Below are 25,384 nucleotides of genomic sequence, written 5' to 3'. Positions count from 1 at the left end.
GCAAGATCAGATTTAATAATAATTTCATTTTCTGATACTCAGTAAACTTTGGACTATCTAAATTTAATGTGCAAGCACTATTTTACATAACTAATTTATAAAACTGCCTTATAAAGCAACGTTTTCCCAACTCTCAAAGAGTCTAGGGTATGATTCATTCCCAATGGCTTTAAAAAAATGTATTCTTTCCATCCCAGTCCACACCATATCGTTGAACTGGAAAGTGTCATTTCTATAAAATTAGAAATTGAAGCAAAAATTAACAAATTTTCCTAATACAGAGTCAAATTCAGACTCTATGCATTGTAATTTCTACACTCTAACAGATGGTGATTGTTAAACTTTGAAGCTGGTATACTCTTTCAATAGCTCAGAGTAGGTTCACTTACTCTCCTTTCCCTTTTAATATTACTTAATTTAAAAAAATTTTTTAAGGTACTGGGGATTGAACCCAGGAGCACTCTACCACAGAGCCACATCCCCAGTCTTTGTTTATTTTGAGACAGGGTCTTGCTTAGTTGCTCTGGCTGGCCTCAAACTTTTCATCCTCTTGCCTCAGTCTGGGATGACAGGTGTATGCCACTGTACCCAGGACTCTTTGAATTTTAAAATAAAAATCTTATAATCATTTACCCTTTCTTGATTAGCCCCATATCCAATCTCTACCCATTATTTGTTAGAACTGAAGGAAAAGATGCAGGCATATCCCTCTATCATCAGAGTAGTGTTAACACCTTGGACATCCTAAAACAAATACTAAAGCTTGCCTTAAAATTGGCTGTGAAGAAATAGATCTTAATTACAAATTACCCTTTACATTTCCCTTCTAGGATATCATAATTACCTCTACATTCCTGACCAAGAGACACACTATTGTACCTCTTGTTCACTATTCTAAACATGAGGTATAAAAGAATTCACTTTGTCCTAAATCACCAACAGTAACCAAACTATTAGAAATTAATAGAAAATAACTAAAAACCCCAAATGAATGAATGAGAAGAGAGATATTTCTAGTCCTTTTGGACCAACTATTTAAAAATCACCTTAGTTTTAAAAACTTATATTCACCTTTGATCCAGTTTTAACAGGAAATAACATTAACTAGACATAAAAGAAAAAACCCTCAACTTAGATTACGTCACTCAGGGCTAGGGCTGGTAGTATTCTTGATCCCTGCCTTAAACTATTTACCAGCTTTATTATGATAGAATTGTTAGAGTCCTGGTTGTGATGGTATCCTACTTTTCCAAGCAGGTCAAAAGCATTCCCATAAACTCCTTTCCTAAACCAACAGTACAAAAAGCTCTTTTAAACATTTCCTCCAAGTCCTTAAGACTGTAGATCCTTGGAAATCCTTCTCCAGACTGCTTCAAAAGTAGACCTGAGTGCAGTCTGTACCTTGAGTAAACTATGGCCTTTGAGAATCACTGTTAAGAGGACAGCTTCAGGCCACATCTCACAGTGACATGTGCTAGGTGTGACTTGACATTTTGTACTTTGCTTCATCTGCATTATATCAACTACTCTGTAAGAGAAAAAAGCAAACAACACTCTTTTTCCTCAAATCCATTCACTGGATTTGAATAAAACACCAAACCTTTAACCGCTCAGCTACTAATCCTGCCCACATCCTCAAATCCTCTTTGGTAATTGTTCTTCAGGGCTCTCCCACAGAAGCAGATCTCTGAAATCTTATTCAAGTTTTCTACACCTTAAAAACATTCAAGCAATTTCCAAAAAGTTTTTAAAAAGGGGGGTGGTGGTGGTGGGAGTGGGGGAGCTAATGTTTGAATTATCAATTAGCTAATATTAAAAAGATGCAATTTAAAACTTGTGTGATACCCACCAACTTGTGAAACACTCTCTGCCTATTTGGGTACTGGGCTACAAAGACAATTTTCTTTAGTAAAGAAAATAAATGAGAGTGGAGAAATGGGTCTAGATCTAACCCAACCCATTTTAAGAAATTTGCAAGATTTCAATTATTCACATCATTTAGCAGAGACAACAAAAAACTATTTTGATATCATTTGTTTACAAAATTTTTATCTCAATTCCACTAAGTATAAAATACTTAATAAAATAAAATATAATAAAAGGCATAGAACAGTCAAACTTACTTTCAAGCTGCCAACTAATCTAAAACAGCTTAACCAGGGGTTACTGTCCCTCACATAAAACATTTGGTAATGTCTGGAGACAATTCTGGTTGTCACAAATGGAAGAGTGCCATTGGCACTTAGATGGCAGATATGCTGACAGAGATGTCAAAGTGCCTAGGAGAGTGTCCCTGCCTGCCTCATGACAACAGTTATCTGGCTCCAAATGTAGATGGTGCTGAGACTGAGTAATATATATATATTTTTAAATGCTAGGGTATTAGAAAGCTTATAGAAATTGTAATGTCTGAATAGATAACAATTTTTACTTTTTGAATTCCTGACCTTTAAAACTAGGTAGGTCACATTGAATATATCCAAAAAGGTCCTTTGTTATTCTCTAATTTCTAAGTGACTCTGTAAGAAACTGTTAAATAAAGAAATAGGGCTGGGGTTGTGGCTCAGTGGTACAGTGCTCGCCTAGCACATGCAAGGCCCTGGGTTCGATCCTTAGTACCACATAAAAATACATAAAAATAAAGGTATTGTGTCCAACTACAACTAAAAAATAAATATTAAAAAAAGAAATAACCTAATCATAATATCGTGTCATATGTTAATTTTTAAAAGTATGTGTAATATCATTTGCAATTAAACTTTCATTCTACATAATGCTTAATAATGGACAAAGAAGATATACAACTTTAAAACTGCATTACCGAAGAATTCCATCTTCATGTGTTGAATTAGGTATGACACCATCTGAAGGACTGACAGGTAAATCCACATCTGGTTGTCCAACTTGAGCATACACAGGTTTTGGTTCTAAAAAAATAAATAAAATTTACATTTCAAAGGACTCAACTTTTCAAAACATGAGATAATATAAGCAACTAGTGAAATAACAATAAAAATTCTACAAAACATGTATTATTCATCAATAAAATTAAGTTTAGAGAACTTGATGAAGAGCATATACACCACATGTATCAGAGTATATTTTACAGCATTTCCTTGTGTAATAGGATGCTCACTTTTGGTTTTAGAAAATAGTCTCTTTAATAATATTACCTGTTTCTTTGCTTTTATTGATTTTTTAAAATTGTACACAAATGTTAAAAAGACTTCTCTATGGAAGAATAACCAAAGATAACATTAGAGAAAATCCAAACATTTTTCTTTTAAGATCATCAATATAGTCACCATTCCTCTGATAAAATGTTTTTAAATATCCACATTTGTTACTAAGTTGAGTAAGATGAATGTGAGTGGACAAACTGAGAGACATTAGAAACAAAATCTTTTGAGCAACCAATTTTACAAATCTGCAGATTCTTAGTCTAAGTCCTTATATACAGCCTTAAAGGGTACACTTAAGAAAACACTATTTTTAAAATTTTGAAGCAAATCTAATGCTTCTTTAATACAGAAAAATTCATGCATGCGAAATAATAACTGCATCTTATCTTTTCAAATCTTGCAATTACCTTATTCTGACTGCAAAAAAAGTTTTTTTAACTTAGTGTTTTGTTATGCTTACCTGGAAGAGTAGGTGTTTGTTTCTCATTTCTTTCTACTGTAACTTCTTCCACTGTTTTGGATGTGTGATCATCTACATGCTTCACGGGAGTTGAGACAGCCCCAGGTTTAGAAATTCTCTCTTCCTCTCTGCTCCGGAGACTACATTATTAAAATAAAGAATTAAGAATATAAGGTTGATTCTGAAAACCATTTTTGAGAAAAAAGTACAAGAGGCTTGACAACTTCAAACACAGTGACAAAAGACTTGCTCTAATCTTTAACAAAATAAAAAGTGATTAAAACTAGAATAGCATAACACTACCAAGAACAAATGTTATGTTTGTTATAAAACTGAAAATTGAGAAACAGTCATAATAGCAAAGTTTATTATGGATGTGTTATTCCAAGACTGCCAGAAAGGATCTTATTATTTTATATGAAAAAAAATAAACAGTATTGGGACAATTATCCATAAATTTTTTGAAAGATTAAAACCAAACACATATTAATAATGAAAATAAATTAATTTCAGATGAAATAAAGTCCTATACAACAACAAAAATTTATTTTTTGGTGATGCTGGGTACTGAACTCAGGAGAATTCTAGATATATATTATATCACCATCCCTTTTTATTTTTTATTTTGAGACCGGGTCTAGCCAAGTTGCCCAGGCTCGCCTCCAACTTGTGGTCCTCTGCCTCAGCTTCTTGAGTCACTGGGATTACAGACATGAGCCATCATGCTGGGCTCTAAACAAAAAAATTTACAACTGAATCAAGAAAGGAAGGCCTTTAAGATTAAGACTCATTGCCCAAAAGCCATGGTATATCAACAAAGATGATTACATAAAAAATGAAATCAAAAGACATGCAAATGTTGGGGGAAAATATACACATTGAGCTGAGCCAAATAAAAGTTGTTTTTAAATTCAAACAGATGAGTAACAATTTCATATAGTTTGGTCAAACATAAATAGCAAGAGTTCAACATTAAGATTATAGATTGAGCTAACAAATATCTAAAAATTTGATATTTAGAAAAATAAATAACTCTGTATCAGTCAAGTAACTGAAGAGAAAAAAGGACAAAACACTAGAAAAAGGCAATTCACCAAAAGAGATATACAAACAATAAATATACAAACACATTCAACCTCACTAGTAACTAGGGAAATGCAAACTAAAATAATCAGAAATCACCTTGTCACTCATGAGAACTTTCACATGATAAGAAAAGGGAAGAAAGGACACGGAGCAACAGACACATAATTATGGTAAAACTGTACAAGTATCGAGAAGGCAATATGGGATTTATTTATTAAAACAAAAAATACAAACATGTTAAATACTGTAATTCTACAAATAAAACAATAAAAACTATGTATCCACCAAAAGTTTTCCCAGAAAAATATGAATTATAAAAGTTGAACTAAGAAATATATTTATGTATATTAAAAAGAGCAATAAATTTCCTTTAAATAAAAATATAAAACAAGACCTATCATTACGTTTTGTAATGACCTATGATTTTACAATGAGTTCTTTCAACCTCTAAAAAAACGAAATAATCTCCTAATTATCTCAGACTACAGAAAAACTTAAGAAGCTCTCCAATTTGATTAAAAAACCCTTTATTATTTCCAAACACATGTAGTAATACAGAGAACCATATCCTAACATCCCATGTATTTTCAACAAGTGTCAATATTCAATTATCAATGTAATCATTACAAATCTTACTACTCAAACCTTGATGATGATAGTACAGAGAGAAAACAATTGTTTTCCTTATGAATGGGGACAAAAAAACAATCTAAATAAAATACCAGCTAAGGGAATATAACAGCTTATTAGAAGATTATTATATCAGGGTAACTACAAGAGTGTAGAAGTAGTTCAACATTAGGAAATATATTAGTATATTTCATTTATAAATATTATAGAAAAATCTTAATACTGGTTGAAATAGGCATTTGAGAAAATTCAGTAGTCTTTTCTAATTAAAAACCATCAATAAGTACAACCAGAGAAATGAAAAGTTGTGATCCATTTGTGTACAATTAAAAAAAATCAATAAAAGCAAAGAAACAAGTAATATTATTAAAGAGACTATTTTCTAAAACCAAAAGTGAGCATCCTATTACACAAGGAAATGCTCAATGTACTTATAACAAGATTATAAAAAAGTAAATATACAGAGATAGTCTGTAAACATTACTATTATTCACTATAATTTAAAGACTCAATTATAATCATGAAATAATGGGCCTAAAATATTTGGCAAAATTAGCATGAAATACTAAAACATTATTTGAATTTAGATAATTATGTTTTTAAAATTCAATAAATTTTTGCAATAGCATCAACAAAACTTGATTAAAATTAAAAGGTGAAAGTATATCAGTAATAATAGCATTAAAGGACCGGAGATGTGACTGTCATAATATGCTTAGTATATACAAGGTCTTGGGTTCGATTCCCAAAACCACAAAAAAATAAATTTAAATGTTAAAAAATGGGGCAGAGTGAAGGGAAGGAAATAATACTGGTGATTGAAATTTTAAAAAACTAGGTTATATACATTCATGAATATGTCAAAATAAACCCCACTAAAAATTAAATAAATAGCATTGAAAATTCTAAAATTCCTCGAGAAAATTCATATGGTAGTTTTTTTGTTTTTTGTTTTTTTTTTTTTTTTTTTTTTTTGGTACTAGGGATTGAACCCAGCAGTGCTTAACCACTGAGCCACATCCCCAGACATTTTTTAATATTTTATTTAGAGACAAGGCCTTACTAAGTTGCTGAGGCTAGCTTTGAACTTGTGATCATCCTGCCTCAGCTTCTCAAGTCATTGGGATTACAGGTATGTGCCACTGTGCCTGGCTGAAATTTTGTATGATCTTTAGACTAGTAGAAACCTTCATAAGCAGGCACAAATTAAGAGGTCATGAAGATTAAAATATAAATGCACAGTAAAAGACATTACAAAAACTCCTATTCACAATACTTGTTGAAAGTACTAGGGATGAAAAAAGGAAAAATAACAATGCAAGAGAAAAAATGAGAAATGAACAAATGATTTTACTGAGGAAGAAATCCAATGACCAATAAATTTATAAAAATTTTATGATCAATTCAAAATAAGGAGTTATGATTTTCCAACCATCAGAATGGTAAGAATGGGATTCTGAAAACAAGTAGTCTCACACATTACTTTTGGAAAGAAATTATATCCATTAAAGTTTTTAAATAACAAAAACACTCTTTCACCACTTTAGAATTAAAAAATGCCAATATATAAAATCATGAACAAAGATGCTGACTGCAATGCTGTTTGCACAAAACTTAGAAACAGACTTCATTAATATGGAAATGTTTTTATCAAAAGAACAAACTGGAAGGATGTTCACCTTGTATTGTTAAACTGAAACAAGCTGGCTGGGAAATAACTACAGATCCTGATCTTTTTTAATTTTGGGGGGTGTGGGGAAGGAAACAGGAACAAAACACTATTCTTCTCTGGCATCCTTTACACCATACCTCACATCTGGCAAGCTTTACTAACTAGGAAAGAAAAAAAAAAGTGGTTGGGGATATAAATATTCCTACTTATTTTACTCATAAAATCTCCTCTTGTGGGATACTAAAACACTGGTGTCTTTTTTTTTTTTTTTTTTTGTAACAAGGATAGAACCCAGAGGTGCTTTACCATTTAGCCACATATCTGTCCCAGTCCTTTTTCCATTTTTTATTTCGAGACAGGGTCTTGCTAAGTTACTTAGGGCCTTAATAAGTTGCAGAGACTGGATAAGAACTTGTGATCCTCCTACCTCAGCCTCCCAAGACACTGAGATTACAGGTGTGCACCACTGCATGTGGCAAGGCCCTCCTGCTATCTTAAAGCAATCTTCACGTATGTGGTAAGAGCATTTCACCAACAATGTCTCAAGAAACAGTTGAGTATTAAGTATCTTCCATCTAGACACTATTCCAAACTGAGCTACATTCCCTCCACCTTAAGACTGGAACCTTTCAACACAAAATTGAAGCTTAACTGGGAATTTAGCTCTATGGGAGGAAAATTACTTTTAAGAAGTCTGATGGAAAGAGTGGGGAGCTCTGCAAATTTCCTTCTTAGGAAAGTTCTAGTTTAACATAGAAAGTGGATTCTAATCTCTCAATGAGACACTTTAGCCTTTGGGATCAATAAATTTAAATTTGTAATTATTAAACTCATTACCAACCCACAAGATATTTGCTATTTCTGTGAAACTCCAGTTTCTTAACGTAAGTTCATACCTCATTAACTCTACAATTCTGATTCACACTGACCAATGACATTGAATGCTAAATATTAACACTTAGCATTAACTGTTGTCAAGCAAAGGGCCTTTTCTACAACCTCACCCATCTCTCATAACTGGTGTTACCTGAATAGAACAAAATTATAGCTCACGGTTGCTAGGAAAGCTGGGCCTCTGATCACAGAAGCAAACTGCTTCAGTTCCACTCAGTGTGAGCCTAAATAAAAGATCACACTCAATTAATGCAACTCTTAATATTTTCCAATTTCCTTTCTCACATACTGCATATAGGTAGTATTGTCAATGTGAATCCAAAACATGTCTGATCTACTAAAAACAATTTTTCCCCTTTTGGTTCTTTACATTGTGTTAAGGATATATTTAAAGAGAATATTTAAATGTAATATTGAAGCAATATTCAAAAGAAAAAAAAGCCCAAACCCTATATGATGCTAAATGTCTACACAAGTGTAGACAAAGATTTGATTCAACTGTAGGAAGAATCAGGGTTGGAGGTGGTGGGTTAGAGCTATTTTACTTGTTTTTATTGATAAGCACATTGTTTTTAAAATTGAAGATACTATTAAAATTAGTTACAGTGAACATTTTGGGAGAAAATTTTTGCCACACACACACATCAGATAGAGCACTAATCTGCAGGAAATATAAAGAACTCAAAAAACTTAACACTAAAAAAACAAACAACCCAATCAATAAATGGACTAAGGAGATGGACAGACGCTTCTCAGAAGATATTAAATCAATCAATGAATGTATGAAAAAATGTTCAACGTCTCTAATAATTAGAGAAATGCAAATCAAAACTACTCTAAGATTTCATCTCATGCCAGTCAGAATGGCAGTTATCAATAATACAAGCAAGAATAAGTATTGGCGAGGATGTGGGGGAAAAGGTACACATATACATTGCTGGTGGGACTGCAAATTGGTGCAACCAATCTGGAAAGCAGTATGGAGATTCCTTAGAAAACTTGGAATGAAACCCAGCTATCCCACTCCTTATACCCAAAGGACTTAAAATCAGCATACTACAGTGACACAGCAACATTACTGTTTAATTCACAATAGCTAAACTGTGGAAGCAACCTAGATGTCCTTCAATAAAAGAATGAATAAAGAAACTGTGTTATATATACACAATGGAATATTACTCAGCATTAAAAGAGAATTAAATTATGGCATTTGCAGATAAATGGAAGGAGTTGGAGAATATCATGCTAAGCAAAGTAAGCCAATCCCAAAAAAACAAAAGCCAAATGTTTTCTCTGATAAGTAGTTGCTGATCCATAATGGGGAGGTGGGGACATGGGAAACAGGGAGGAATTCTGATTGGGCAAAGGAGGGGGGAGAAGAGGGGTTGGGGCATGAGGGCAGGTAACATGGTAGAATCAAATGGATATCATTACCATAGATACACTAGGATTGCACATACGGTGCAACGCTACATTGTGTACAACCAGAGAAATAAAAAGTTGTGCTACAATTATATATAATAAATCAGAATGTATTCTGCTGTCATATAGACCTAATCAGAATAAATAAATAAAATTAAAGGAAAGATTTTCTCTTTTGTGATATACTTATTATGAAAAGTTATTAGCCTTTAAGAATATTTCATATAAATGAAGCTCACACCATTCTATAAAATTTTGCATATAATTAATATTTGGAAAACTACTGCTCCTTTTTATGCATTTCCATTATCTACCAAAAGATGGAAGCATTATTCAATAATACATGAAGATGCAAAGCAGAACAATTTAACAGAATTACACAGTGAGTTGCTTAGGCAATTCACAATTTTCTAGAACCCATATTGAATGAAGTAAAAAAATCCATTAATAAGTTTAAAATAACCCAATATCTAAAATGTTCCTTATCACATAAATATAAATAATTAATGAATAAAGTATATTATGTTTTCTTGTCCGTACTCAAGTCTTCAGAATCCAAGGGGCATTTTCATGTTTATAATACAGCTTGATTTGGGAATCAATTCCTTTCTTTCTCTCTCTTTTTTTCCCCCCAGTGCTACTGGGGATTGACCCAGTGCTGCTTCCTGTATGCTAGATGAGCCAAATACTTAACCCAATATATTTCAGTTTGGACTAACCACATTTCAAATGCTCAACAGCCACATATGGCATTAGTGGCTTTGGTCTTAGGCAATATAGATCTAAATAAAGTTACAGTATAGAACAAAATAAATAACTTTTCCAAATACTTGAGATGTTACCTTATGAGCAGATGTGATTACAAATACAAAACCAATTTATATCCATGAAATTAATCTACAATTAGCAGAGACTGCTGAAAGAAAAACTGTTGAGATTGTGAACACTTACTTTCCCCCCAAACTTTCTTTACATAATTCTTTCCTAATGCTGTAATAATACTAAAGCATAAGAAAGTTAAAAGCTTTAAACTGTGAGGATAGCTGATTTTATATGAAAATCATATGTATTCTAATCAGACTCATGTTTATCTACCACACTCTGCCAGATGGAAACTCAAGGCATTTTAATGGACCTTAAGACCTTCTTAAGGGCATTTTTGATTTTCCTCAGAAGGATAGAGACAAGTTTTTAATTTTTAACCTGAACATATCAATCTAATGGTAATGACCCATTTTTCTAGAGACTTTAAGAGGCTGGTTAAAACACTTAAAAGGATGGTTGTTTAAAATGGAGTAGAAATGTATCTGAGGAGAATTTTTACAGTTCTAATAATAAGAATCATTGGAAGCAGCCTTCTTTAACCTCTGATTGTGTTAACAGAGTAACAGAGTGTTTAACATACTCAAGGAGATCAATGAGAGGTAATACAGCTTTAAGAGAAAAACTGCAGCCCCGCCCCCATGTCAAACAACTGTTTGGAGCCAGTTAGTACAAGCAGAGGGCAGAAGGTAGAGTGACCCAAGAAGATGTGCAGGAGAGGTGTCTTCCCTCAACATGCTCCTGCAGCACACACTGGGCATGAGAACTCAATGGTCGGCAAATTGCCCCAACCTTTGTAGTGCAATGTCTCTAATGAGACACTTCCCCATCAGTGGCTTTCCCAAATACTTCAGAGGGCGAATACCGTTTAAGTTCATCTGTTGACCCTCTACAGCAAATTCTCTGTCACACATCGAGCCAAGGTAGTGCGCTTTCAGAGAAAGCTGGGATCCCATCCCTGGGCGTGGATGGAGCTACCTCTTACCTTGGCATTGTCTCAGCACCAATGGTAGTGATTTTGTTACTTGCTATCTATGGCTCTTACATTCTTAAGATTTCTCTTTACTTCTTACTACCCAATCCTTCATCACTATAATAAACTGCTGTTTAATTTCTTTACAATAATCTTTCTCTATTCACAGACACTGTACTATCTTCTAATACATCTTTAATAAAATATACCAAGCTGCCCATTCAACTTAATCAGGTCCTATGCAACTCAATGAGACTCTGTCTCTAAATAAAAATACAAAAAAGGCCTGGGGATGTGGCTTAGTGGTTAAGTGCCCCTGAGTTAAACACTTGGTACCAAAAAAATAAAATAAAATAGACCATGCTGGGCATGATGATGCACACCTGTAATCCCAACTACTTGGCTGGGGCAGAGAATCATAAGATTCAGGTCAGCCTCAGCAATATCAAGACCTTGTCTCACCATAAAAAGGATTGGGAATATAGCTTAGTGGTAGAGAGCCACAGAGCTCAATCCTCAGTACTGCTTTAAAAAAAAAAGAAAAAAGTTTTCAAATTTTTGAACCTACTTGCTTTCTTCAGTCTTGGATATAAATTCTATAAATGACAAAAAGATCATGCCTAGCTTGTTCATGCATTTATAATCATGCACTGATGATATACATGAGGTTTCAACAAAAAATTTGGTAAAAGACAAATCAGTAGGACAAAGTCCAAATTACTGACTTATTGAAAAAGAAAACTTTTCAACCTTCCATACAGAAACCACCATCTGTTAAAACTCAAAACCCACCATTGGTCAAGTTGTAATAAACAAAGACATAAGAAAGAAGAAATCAATCAGTTTATTAACTCCACTGAGATAATTAATCATATCCTTTCTACCTAGTCCTTTCTTTCAAAGAAAGGAAAATAAGAGGGGGGAAAATGATGATGACAACTCACAAAAAGAAAATGCAGTAGTACCTACGACACCAAGTTAATTATCAGTAGTAGTATACATAATTCTTGTTTAGAGTAAGGCACCAATGAAAAAGGATTAAAACCAAAGATCAGTAAATTTTTTTTCAAATTAAAATCTGAAATTCAGTCAGAAAAATGATAACTCCTCCACATGTGAAACATTAAAAGAGGTTCAAGTGACCTATTAGGATGTTTCAATAATACCTTTTAACCTATTGGCAAAGCTAAATATATATTCCAGAGAAAACTAAGCAATACGGAGCAGGAGCAGGAACAGTATATAGTGTGATTAAAGAATATTTGTATCTTTCTAGTAATCATTTCTTTAAAAAAAAAACTATTAAAGGTGAAGAAAGGTATGTAAATAAAAGAACAACAACAACAAAACAAAACTAGGTCCTCTCTAAGCCAAGATTTCTCTAATTTAAGAAGATACATTATATGGCCTATGTGTACATATATTAAGACTTAAAAGGCACTCTTAGAAAATGAATAATAAGATCAGGAATGAGTTTTAGTCCCCAAATATATTATCTTAATTTGGCTCAACACCTGGATTTAAGCTAGAAATTTCTCATTCATGAAATTCAACTTTACTATCAACGTATTTACTGTAACATAAACCTTATCCATGCTGACACCACTATACTCAGAATTTAGCGGAGGTGTTTCTCTTCAGAGGAACAAACAATGAGTAAAGAAAATATGTAAGATGTTTACAAAGTTTCAATCTTTTATAAACACTGCTTTCAAGTAGTGAGAAACAACTACTTTTACAGAATGGATATACTAAATAAAATGTTGATTTTGTGTATTTGTTAAAAACACATTTCTCTCTCTTTTTTTTTTTTTGGTGGTGCTGGGGATTGAACCCATCGCCTTGTGCATGAGAGGCAAGCACTCTACCAACTGAGCTATATCCCCATTCCCCAAAACACATTTCTTTAAAACTTTACACACAGCTTAGGCCTTAGATGAGTTTTGCCAGCTTCATGAAATGACTAGGTACAAGTAAATCTCGACAATGCAAGTTTTTGCAATTCAATCTTATCAGAAAAATGATAAGTCTGAGCTTTTATTGTGATAGAACTTTTTCAGTATTGTTCCCACTATGATTAATAAGTAGCATCATACTCACTTGTATAAAAAAGTTTATAGCACAGAAAAAAAGGCAAACATATTCTTCCAGGGGGAAAAGTCAAAATGTATCTACTAAAGTAACTATAAATACTAGAAGAATATAATATAACCATGCAGAATCTAGAACATATTCTGCAAATCAAACACTTCCATATGCCGGGACTAAAGTGAGAAGAGTAAAACTATCTTTTCAGTGATACCCATTCAGCAATTACTAGAGGCAGTGCCACCATCAAAGCATCAGAGCACTACGAATGCTCTCAGTATTCTCATCTCCTTAGAGTCTATCCAAGCCATAGCACCAGAATGGGCTCTGAAACAATACTAAGTAAAATACAAGGAGCAAACAAGTCCAGTCACATACATCAAGGCATAGACTGGCCAACTTTTTCTGTAAATGGCTCCCTTGGTCATACAGTTTCTGTCACAACTTCTCAATTATGCCATTAAAGGAATAATTTAAATAAAAATTTATTTATAAAACCAGGCTGGATTTAGTTCATAGGCCATAGTATGCCAATTCATATTATACTGAACAATGAAGGTACTTTGTTCATCTAATAAAAATGAAGAACAAGTGTACATGTTTTTCTCATTCTCTTCCATGCTTATCCTCTGAAAAAAGAAAACTTTAGTTGGTCATGACACAATGGTAACTACTTTTGTTCCTTGAAGATTAAATAGCACTTAATCCACTTTCTTCCTTCTCTGTATTAGTAAAGTCAAAGATTTGGGTCAAAAGGCCAAGAGTTTTAATCCTGGCTCCAATCCCTTTTCACACACTAGATCAAAACTTTTCTCATGGAGACAAAGACAGTTTTGTATCATTTCTTTAAACAACATAATTTAATAACATTTGAAACACACCTTTATACAAACAAAACTAAATAAAAGACTACACGGAAGTTACATGATGTTTATTATACCAGTATTTTATTCTTACAGTGTATTCGAATTGTTTCTCAAAACGAGGGTACTTTCTAAACTAAAATTCCTTGGTTTCTAAATGTTAACATTAATTTTGGGGTGCTTTAAATAACCAGTAATACTATTCTGTATTTTGCCTGTGGACAGGTTACTCAATTTTTAGGAATTACATTTTACCATAATTTGAGAAGAACTTGAAGACTTTTGCTATCCTTTGAAGTACTCTCTTTTCTTTCACATGCTACCTTTTTTAACCAGTAGATCCCAAATTTGATAGAATACAAGGAGGATGAATACCAGGAGCTTAAAGAAAAGCATTCCTTCGCTATCTCATTTGAACTGACAGTAGGCCCCAGGACATTATGTTTTTAAAGGCTTTGGTGTCACCCATGAAAATATTTAAGGTTCCTAAAAGAAGTAAAACATACTGAGAAAATATGAGGATAGTTAATTTTCAGAAGATAATACCCCTTCAACTTTCAAGTTAAGGTTGTAAATGCCAAGAGTGTAGGAAAAACAATTAAAAAACAAAATAGGTATCAAAAAGAAATTTCTGAGATTTGGAATTTGTGTATAATCAAATAAAGCGGCCAAATTTTTCTGATTAATATTTTTTTTTAAATTTTTGGTAGTTGTAGATGGACAGAATGTATTTATTTGTTTTTATATGGTGCTAAAGATTGAATCCAGTGCCTCACAAATGCTAGGCAAGTGCTGTGTCATGAGCCACATCCTTAGCACCTGATTAATAGTTTTTTTAAAGGGCAAAATTATGCCCAAACTGCTTGATATTACCATGGTTTCTAAGTGTGAGAAATTTGTTAAAATTATAGCTACTCCCATGAATCATCAAAGGTGTTAGTTATATCACTGTGTATGTGTAATGGCAGTAATCCCTTTCCTGATAGCAATCCTGCTGAATCAGGTAGTTTTTCAGAATTGATATATTATCTTTAGAATCAATATACATTATCTTTCAGTGGTTTAAAATAATTAACAGATTAAAAACTGAAATTAATTTGAAATTTACAAAGAATCAGCTTCACAAGTATCTAAAAACTATATAATACAATATAATAGCAAAGACATCCACAGGTGTTACTTGTTATCTTCTTCTCTTATTAGCTCTATTTTAGTAGAAAGTTAAACACCTTGGTGAATATATAGAGTTTAACAACTGTATCACTATGGTTTGTGATAACTTTTAAAAAGCTCTCTCCTGGCTAGATACTGCTCCTCTCTCCATTTACTTCTCCTCTGCCTCCTCAATTTCCTAAAGCAATATGCTTCCTGTGGTCCAAATCTTAGCCTTCTCTCCTTATTGGTCCTCTTAGCAATTTTAATGACTTCTGTAACTTCAGACAATACTACCATACAGACAAATTTCAAAACTATACATCTAATCGTACACTGAATCTTCAGTTCTGGACCTGAGTTTATCTTCCCAGCTTTATTGAGCTGTAAATGAAAAATAAGACCACATATATTTAAGGTATATATGTGCTGTTTTTTTTTTAATATATATTTTTTAGTTGTAGATGGACACAATATCTTTATTTATTTACTTTTATGTGATGCTGAGGATTGAACCCAGGGCCTCATGCATGCAAGGTAAGTGCTTTACCACTGAGCTACAACCCCAGCCCACATGTGCTGTTTTGACATATCTATAATTATGAAATGATGACCACAATCAAGATAATTAACATTATCTGTCCCCTCACAGTTACCTATTTTCATGATGAGCACTTAAGATCTACTCTTTTAGTAAATTTCAAGTATATATTAAATATATCACCACACTGTATATCAGGTTTCCGCAAGTTACGTCATCTTATAACTAAAACTTTATACCCTTTGACCAACATCTTCCCATTTCTCCCTGGCGCCTTTTACTCTCTATTTCTGCATTCAACATTTTTAGATTCCACATATAAGTGAGATCACGCAACATTTTTTTCCTGTGTCTAGCTTATTTCACTTAGTAACACATCCTCTAAGTTCATCTATGATGTTGTTACAGATGGCAGATTTTCCTTCTTTTTTAAGACCAAATAATATTCCATTGCATATATACACACTTATTTTTATTCATTTATCCACTGCTGGACAGAGTGATTCCATATCTTGGCTACTGTGAATAATGCTGTAATCAACATGGGAGTGCAGATCTCTCTTCAGGATAGTGATTTTATTTCTTAAAAAGTAGGATTACTGAATTTTTTTTTTTTTTAATTATTTGCTTTGGTAGTACTGGGGATTGCACCCAGGGGCACTCTACCATTTAGCTATACTCCCAGCACTTTTTATTTTATAGTCTGCTAAGTGGCTGAGGCTGGTCTTGAACTAGCAATCCCTCTGTCTCAGCTTCCTGAGAAGCTGGAATTAGATGTGTGTGACATCATACCCAGCCTATTTTTAATTTTTGTGGAACCTCTACACTATTTTCCATAAACGTTGTATCAATTTATGTTCCTACTAACAAATGTATAAAGGACCCCTTTTCTCCAAAACTGTCTCTATGGCTCTGGGTCCATATTTTTAAATTGCTCCAGATTTACACATGGTTTACTATTATAGGTCAAATGGCAGGCTACAAAGCCCTGGGAATATCCAGAAATTGTAGCAAAATGATGCATATGTATGCACATGTGCATTTCTTCTTAAGCAAAAGATCATAATCTTATGCAGACTTTCATATGTATATGTGACCACAAATTAAGATAAACTCAGATATGTCACACACAAATCACATACCAGACCCACTGAATACCAGGCAAGGTATTTTTAAAAGGAAAAACAAAGTCTAGAATAATCTATTAAAAGATTTTTACCATGGCTAACCTTACCAAGGAGTAGATTTCTGAAGCTTGCTAGCATCTTCTAAAGTAAATAGGTTGGCAAACTGCATCTGTGGGCCATTGTTTTAAATAAATAAATAAAATTTTGGGACATAGCCATGCACCCATGAATTTACATACTGTCTATAGTTGCTTTTGTGATACAAACACAGAATAGATACTGTACAGCTTGCATGCCTAAAATATTTATTATTTGGCCCTTTAAAAGAAAGTATAGTTTCCATCTGTTCTTTTCGATAAAAAATGTCTAAACTAAGGATGAAAAACAGACCTAATATTAAATAATCAAAAGAAAATCTATCTTCTCATTTTATTGCATATTATAGATGCATGTATGAAGAAAACATAATCATTTTATTTTAAACAATAGAGTGTTATTACCTGCCATTACTGGGCTGCTGTGGAGAGTGTCTGGAATGATCAGAGGGCTCTGATCGTTGGTCAGGAGATCGTGACCGGCTGCGTCGAGGATGCCTGTCATGTGAGCGACCGGAATGATCTGATGCTAGTGACTGAATTTCTGAAATGTCTGTTAAATAAAAGGGTATTATTTAATTTTCCATGAAATAATGTACAGTCAAGTATTAAGACACTCCAGTGATATTGGAAATAAGGTAAGCATAATTTTGTACAAAATGACACTAATTTCAGCAGCTAATGATTAGATCAACAGTGATGAGCTGCTTACAGAGAAAAGAAAACCTATATGGAGATGTAATATTTAAATTCTGAAGGTATCTGGTTTGTAGAAAATTAACATATCATTCAAATATGTCAAGTCTTTCAGTAGTTTAATAAAAAGTCATTTGGGACCCTCCAAACAGAACTATACTCACCATCTCTTTCAGATGCATTAGCAGAATGAATACTGTCGGAAAGATCAGGGACATTCAATAGAGTGGCCCGTTCATCTCTTTGAACTACCATTTTTAACTTGCCTTTAGACCTTTCTATTAATGTCTTTGCATCTGTCAATGACATATTTTCTGTCACAGTACCATTTATCTGCAAGAGAAAAGATACTACAGAAGTAAATAACAAAAGCACAAATGTTCATTCTGTTATAAACAGAAATATCCAAACTACTCATTGACTAGTTGTAAGAACCAAAACATTCCCCTTATATTTTTCTAAATCATCAAATTATTCCACCTTCTGAAATGATAAAAATTTTTATTACACTGTTGTTCTGTTAGATAAACTCAAATTAGTATTCCCTAACCCCTTCCCAAAGTCTGTCCCATACTAACTTATAAACAAACAACTAAACATTTCAATATCTGGAGAAATTACCAAAAACACTCAATGTATAACTGAACAGACATCTCTATCTACCAAGTACCTACTGCTGATGAATGATATATATTTACAAACTTTATTCTCTCCATAGCTAAAATATTATTGTTGACATGTAAGAATGGACAGGGGCAATCTGGGTCACTCTCCCCAAACAAAGATTTTTAATTTTCTTTGGCTAAATTAATTCAAACAGAAGTAAAGGATGGGTAATCTAGGATCTGTTTTTCAGTTTGGTTCATTAAAATATAAGAATATGACTATACCTTCAATACAACATCACCTTCTTGAATATTGCCATCTCTTGCTGCCAAACTATCTTGTGAAATTTCCTTTACAAATATATGGCTGGCCAATCGAAGACCATATTCTGGAATAATATATTTAAATGTCTTTAGTGTAAAATATTAAAACACATAAGTAGAGTTTAAAATATCAGCATAATAATCACTGCAAAAACAGATTTTTAAAGAATAATCAATGTACATAAATTATTCTTGGTTACCTTGCAAAAAGACTTTTACTTTTATCACATAAAGTTTGAAAGTCAATGTGAAAGCAAACTGAAAATGTGTGGTTCAAAGAAAAAACTGACACCCTATGTTCTCATTTTACTGAAATAGAGAGTCCCTGAAGAGAACACCATTTCTTTCTGATCATGTATTGACACAGCACTGGTTTCTGAGAAAGTTAAAAGAAATATAATTCTAAAAAAGTGAACTGCTATATCAGACTTGAAGAACTTTGGGAAAGTTTGAAGGTTTTATTGATGGCTATTATGAAGCATAAACTATTTTTGTTTTTCCCAGCTCACAGAGCAAAACTATTTCTGATCCTATATACCTGATACTAGGAAGATATACTCAGACCATTAGCTTATGCTACTATATATTAATACAACTGTTCACAACCAGCCTGGCAAGTGTGAACAGGAGTTAAAATGCTAGACTTCCCCTTTATATAGCCAACAAAATATCCCAGAGTGAGGCAACATTGTGTCTGCTGGTGAGGAAGTTACCAGGAAGAGTCCAGAAAACTTTCTGGTTCTTAAAAAAGCTTTATAAAATGTATTTTTTAAAGAATAAGACCAACAACTAAAATCATCAGTGTAGTGTCAACAGGAAAAGAGATATCCTTGGTTCTATAAGGAGAAAAAGAAGGACTTTACTGCATTAAAAATCAAAAACAAACACACATACACAAAAACATAAACACACATGAAGCAAAATTTTGAAAACTAAGATGGAAAACAGAAAATTGTTTTTATTCTGAAATAAAATTAGCAGGCTTGTTACTCAAGCATCTAAAAGTACCATCAGCTACAATTTAACATAAGATAAATATACTAAGAGTGCTCACAAGCAGGAAAAGATCCAAGGTGAAAAAAGAAAATGACTTTTTAGGGAATTAGGCAAGGAACTGTGCTCTGGAAATGGTCATTAAATTACAAAATATAGCACTGATTAAAAGACTGTTCTTCAAGATTAAAACTTACAAATCACCATTATTATACGTGATCCCAAAATATCCCCTAGATATTATCAGTTAACCCAAGTATTTCTTTGGATATAAATTCAATAACTATGTTTCAGGCACTATAAATAAAACAGCATATGAGAGACATTCCCAGTCCTGTGGCAACGATACAGCCAGTGGAGAAAAACAAGTTACCACAGCAATTAAAAGTGCTATAAAGAGTTCAAATAGTAGAAATAAATGTAGGGTCTTGCATTAAGTGGGGGGACAGAGGGCAGAGATGGTCTCTTCAAGAAAGAAATACTAAAACTTTGCCAAAGAAATACTAAAACTAAATATGAAGGCTGTTTTTTTGTGTACAGGGAATTGGGGGTGTTGGTAGAACAGTTAAAAACAAATGCATCATAAAGTATGAAGGAAAAAAACCTGGCATGCATATATATATATATATATATATATATATATATATATATGTATGTATGTATATAAATCCTAGGTCTAGTATAACTGTAACTGAAAAATAACAAAGAGCCAAAAGAATTAGACAGAAACATCACAAAACAATCTACAGAACCCACTGAAAGAGATCCAGGGCATAGTCATGAGAATAAACAAAACCACTAAAGAGACAGTGGTGGCCTGGAAAAGGGCAATTGCAGTAAAGACAGACAAAAGTAGAACAGAAAAGAGTAGCATTTAGGAAGTTAGAATATATTCATAATGCATAGGTTATGGTTTGGATATGAGGTATTTCACAAAAGCTCATGTTTATGCAGGAATATTCAGAGGAGAAATGATTGAAATGTAAGAGCTGTAATCTATCAGCCCATCCTAGTTTGAATGAACTGACTAGGTAGTGACTGTAGACTGGTAGGGCATGGCTGAAGGAGGTGGAGGACTACTTACATGCCCTAGAAGGACACATCTCCCTATGGCCCGCCCTTTCCACCCCCACCTCTGCTTCCGGACCCCTGCTATGAGCTAAGCAGCTTTCCTCCAATGACTCTTCCCATTTCTTTGGGCTCAAATAAATGGAATCAGTCATCTATGGACTGAAACCGTGAGCCTTAAAAAAAGTTTTCCTCTTCTAAGTTATTCTTGGGTATTCTGTTCATAGCAATGCAAAAGTTGACTAAAACAGAAATCTACCATGTTATATGTGACTGGCTTGAGAAACCAGGTTCACATGAAAACATTCAATCAACAACTTTAAAGATACAATAAAAACTTTAAAAGGAGTTGTGCTTCATATGAGACATGTTAGGATGTTCCATGTAGAGTATCCTAACAAATAACATAGAAACATACAAATGTGGGCTGGAAAAATTAGTGAAGCCATTATTAGCAGTGAGCTGAGACAATGAGAGTAATTGAGGTGGCTGAAGAAATCATATTAAGTGGAAGAAGAGGGGAGAATCCTACAGAACATTTTAAAAAAAAAGTATTAGAATAAGCAGTTTCATCTTTTAAAAATTTGAAAAATAGATAAATAAATAGAGCTTCCAACAAACTAAGAATGAAGAAAAAAAAAAGTAAAGTTGATGAGGGGTAAGGTAAAGCACTTAAGCTTCAGTTTCAAAAATGTTTTTAAAAAGTCCTGCATTATGGGCTGGGGATGTGGCTCAAGCGGTAGCACGCTTGCCTGGTATGCGTGTAGCCCGGGTTCGATCCTCAGCACCACATACCAACAAAGATGTTGTGTCCGCCGAGAACTGAAAAATAAATGTTAAAAATTCTCTCTCTCTCTCTCTCCCTCTCTCTTTAAAAAAAAAAAAAAAAAAAAAAAAGTCCTGCATTATGAAGAAATGACCTATAAGGGGTTCCTTCTTTCAATCTCTCCTTTTAAAAATAGCATCCTCTCTAACCAACCCTTCCAAAAAAGTCCCAAGATATCCCCACCCCATGGCATTAATATGACTGATCCCTACAGCTAAGAAAATCACTGAATTTCAATATGATGATGTAGTAACATTTCTTGTAGGCATAATATATAAATGGCTGTTCTTGTCACAATAACAAATCCAAAAATCCAACTAGTAGACAATTTATTTGAAGTGCAAACAGTTCCAACAAAATGATTTAAGAGAAAATGAACAATCCCTGAAGCCTGCCATAATAGAATTTCACTCATAACAGGACACAAATATGAAACAGAAATAGAACCACAAAGCAAAAGATATTAAAATATCGCAACTGTACTTATTAAAATTAGCCTTAATATTTTTATGTGAAAGTAGTAATGTAAGAGTTGGTAGAGAATACCTTCATTTTTTCGGGATTTCACCAATGTGACTTTGGTGGGTTTGGCAGGCTGACTGGAGGCCACTGATCGCCTATCTGATCGTGGAGACAAGCTCCGCTCTCTACTTGCACTTCTATCCCTTGCCCAACTCTTCTCACTCCTTCTGTTAACCAGACCACCATGGCCACTTCTTGGATCATGTACTTCCTCATCATAACTGTCTTCATCATTATCAGATACTGGTTCAGGATCAGGACGACTTACTGGTATTTGAACTTTCTTTTTCCTTCGAATTGTCTACATTAGAGAGAGAGAGAGAGAGACAGACAGACAGACAGACATTTATTAGATAAACTGCTTGATTTTCATCCATATAATTTCAGTTCCTAAGAGAGAGAACAATACATTTCTCTTGTCTCATATTAATTTAAATATGAATGAGAGAGATAAAATACAAAATTACAAAATAATATTTCTTATAATGGCTGCTCTTTTTTCAGTGGGTCTACTAAGTCCGTATTTACTTTATCCAGAAAGCTTACAGGGAAGTTAATGATTGTTGGTGGCTGGAACAAAGGATAGGCACTGTAATGGCATCAAATATACTATAGATGTTACCAAAACACCATAGCAACCTTATAAGCCCAATTGCTTTCTTTATTATATTTTTAGAATGCATCAATATCTAGTTGCACAACTGCCTAGCCAGACTTCTAAGAGAGAAATTTATTTATCACACACTAACATTCCACTTAGTACGCTGGAGCTATTAACAAAGCTATACTCCACCAACACCAACTGCCTTCCATTTCCATATTGCTCCAATTTATAACCTCTAGCATAGGTGCAAGGTCAGTCTTCTGGCATCCTTTTCTCAACACTCTTGTGTTCCCTGTCCCTTTATTTCTTTCACTCTGAGTTCAAGATCTATACTTATTAATGTCTGATTGAGTGGCTCTATAATCCTTGGACTACTACACTTTGCCTTCTCACACTGGTATATATTGGATCACTTCAGAGATATCTGAGAGCTTCTTGGGTAACACTTGTCTTCGACTCCATACAACTTCATCTACTGAAACTTTCACTGTCCATCTTATTTCTAGTTCTTCCATCCTCGTCTAATCTTTCAGTCCATCAATTTTCTCCTGGCTTTATTTTCCTTCCTCCCAAGTTTGCATCAGACTCCATGCTGCCATATGTAAATGACTTTCTAATGACCCCTCAATCATCTGCTAATAAGAGTGAGTCCAGTATTAAATTTACTTTGGATGCCTGCATTTCTACATTTTGCTGATTAGGTCCTCTATAAGTTCATTTTACTTCACAGAAATTTTTCTCTTATTCCCCAATTCTTTCATCTACATCTTGCTGCCTCTCAATGGAGAGGCACAGGTATTTCACCAAAGTTGTTCTCCAAGGTCCTAATCTCTCAGTCTGCTTCTAGAGATCAGTGCTATTTTGTTCCCCTTCCACTTCTAAGTACTTTCAATCTCTCTCTCTCTTGCCCCCGACTCTTTTTTGAACTTCTGGTTTCTAATCCCAAAGACCAAGGGGGATTTTCTATGGGTATGAGAAAACCATTCCATTTGAGCTCCATTCCTGTTCCTACCCACTTCCAAGATCTTCCTTCATCAGTTACCATTCTCCAAGTTATTTGCAACTTCAATCTCTCCCTATCTACTTCAAAACTGTCCTGAGTTCACTAATCTCCCAATTAACCTTCTGTGTTTCTATCTTTCTACTTACCTTCAAGTTGTATCTAATCTCTTCTCTTCACAAGCCAATTTGTTTGAAAGGGTGATCTACACTAAATACTTTTTGCTTCCAAGGACTTGGGGGGGTCTTACTCTATTAACTATTCAATGAAAGAGCCTTCTGAGGACATTCCAAGACAGTATACAGTCTTGTGGTTTACATGGAAATCAGTATAGATAAAATTTCAAAGGAGAAAGCCTATTGGTTTTGATTAAATATTAAAGAAGAGTGATAGAGCTAACCTTTATCTGTACGTTTTGAATCAATATTGCTTCATTCCACCTACAAAACTATTTTTTCTACAATTTTTTTTAGTGGGGATTATAAAGGAAAGTAAAATGTTTTATGATTTTGCTTCAGTGACTTCAAAAAAAAATAAGAATTCTAAACTCTGAAAAAAAAAATTACCATTGCTTCCTACTTAAAAAGAGATTAGAGCAGGCCTTTCTGAAAAAACAAAAAACACTAACTTTGCTACTGAAGGACAAGAAGCAACAAGAGGCCAGCATGTGGAAAGAACAACCAATGTTCTGTTATGAACTGACAGAAGGCTAATCTTCCCCTCTCAGTATACCTATACTGATGGGTCCTTTTCAGGTAACAATTACTGAAAGCATCCCTGACTGATTCCCTGCTTTTAAGTCTCATGTCTACTTCAATCTCCAACATACTGTACTGGGAGTAATATTCTATGTTTATGCCTTAATCTTCAATTCCTCCCTAGTAAAATATAAATAAAAACAAAGTCATCAACTTCCAGGCCAGAATTATTAGAAGCACCTCTTTGGAACTCTACTATATCTCAATGACTCTCAATATCATGTTATAGGGCACTACAGTTAATGTGTATACCCATCTAACCTATCAGATTCAAGTTCCTTGCCATTCATTCAATTGTACATATAATAAAATATCTGAACCTAGTAGGTACTTAACTTACTGAAAAATATCCAGTTCTGTTATGATTCTTCATTTATATTATGGTTAACCATTATAATTTCACTTGAATGATATTCAGAGCAGGTTTGACAACCTGCTTAAGGTTTAACTATGAAAATTTTGGAACAAATTTTTTTTGGGAAAAATGCCTACTTCCAAATAGTTAACTAAATTACACGTTCAAATATAAAATAAAACAAAATAAAATCATGTATGTATGAGAATAAAATTATCAACAGAGGCTTTTACAAATCTGCTATGGCCTTTGTGAGCAAGGCACTAAAAGAAGAGTCAGTAAAGTACAAATCTGATAGACTGACAACATAAAATCAAATGTTTCCATGTTGAAACAGAATTATATAAAAACAAACAAAAAAAAACAGTATAAGAAGTATATATAAGTTATATATAATAACTTATACTCACAAATGCCAAATGGGAAAACAATGTATGTAGTGTTTATGACAGAAGGCTAATAATCTTAACACATAAAACACTTCTACTCTCAGATAACTGCAAGGGCTGTGAACAGGCAAAAGAAGAAACATAAAAGGTAGTGAACACACTATGAGAAAATCAACCCCACTAGTGATTATAAGTATTTTATTTGAAATAATTGTATTTAGTTTATCAGTTTGGAAA

The 25,384-nt window shown here is 33.5% G+C and overlaps 1 protein-coding gene across 10 annotated transcripts in view; it reads right to left on the bottom strand.

Moving 5' to 3' along the window:
* Positions 1-25,384, bottom strand: part of Tjp1 (tight junction protein 1) — a 331,764-nt gene that overhangs the window by 28,357 nt on the left and 278,023 nt on the right. For all 10 annotated transcript variants that reach the window (XM_078051275.1, XM_040276148.2, XM_078051276.1 and 7 more), the window contains 6 exons: positions 22,066-22,342; positions 18,594-18,697; positions 17,868-18,036; positions 17,413-17,560; positions 3,643-3,782; positions 2,822-2,927 (listed from right to left, as the gene is read on the bottom strand). In XM_078051275.1, coding sequence (XP_077907401.1) covers positions 2,822-2,927; positions 3,643-3,782; positions 17,413-17,560; positions 17,868-18,036; positions 18,594-18,697; positions 22,066-22,342 — 944 coding nt within the window. The remainder of the gene's footprint in view (positions 1-2,821; positions 2,928-3,642; positions 3,783-17,412; positions 17,561-17,867; positions 18,037-18,593; positions 18,698-22,065; positions 22,343-25,384) is intronic.

The sequence above is a fragment of the Ictidomys tridecemlineatus genome, chromosome 5 (genome assembly GCF_052094955.1).
Source record: "Ictidomys tridecemlineatus isolate mIctTri1 chromosome 5, mIctTri1.hap1, whole genome shotgun sequence".
In the NCBI taxonomy this organism is placed as follows: domain Eukaryota; kingdom Metazoa; phylum Chordata; class Mammalia; order Rodentia; family Sciuridae; genus Ictidomys; species Ictidomys tridecemlineatus.
This window is presented reverse-complemented; position numbering and strand designations above follow the sequence as displayed.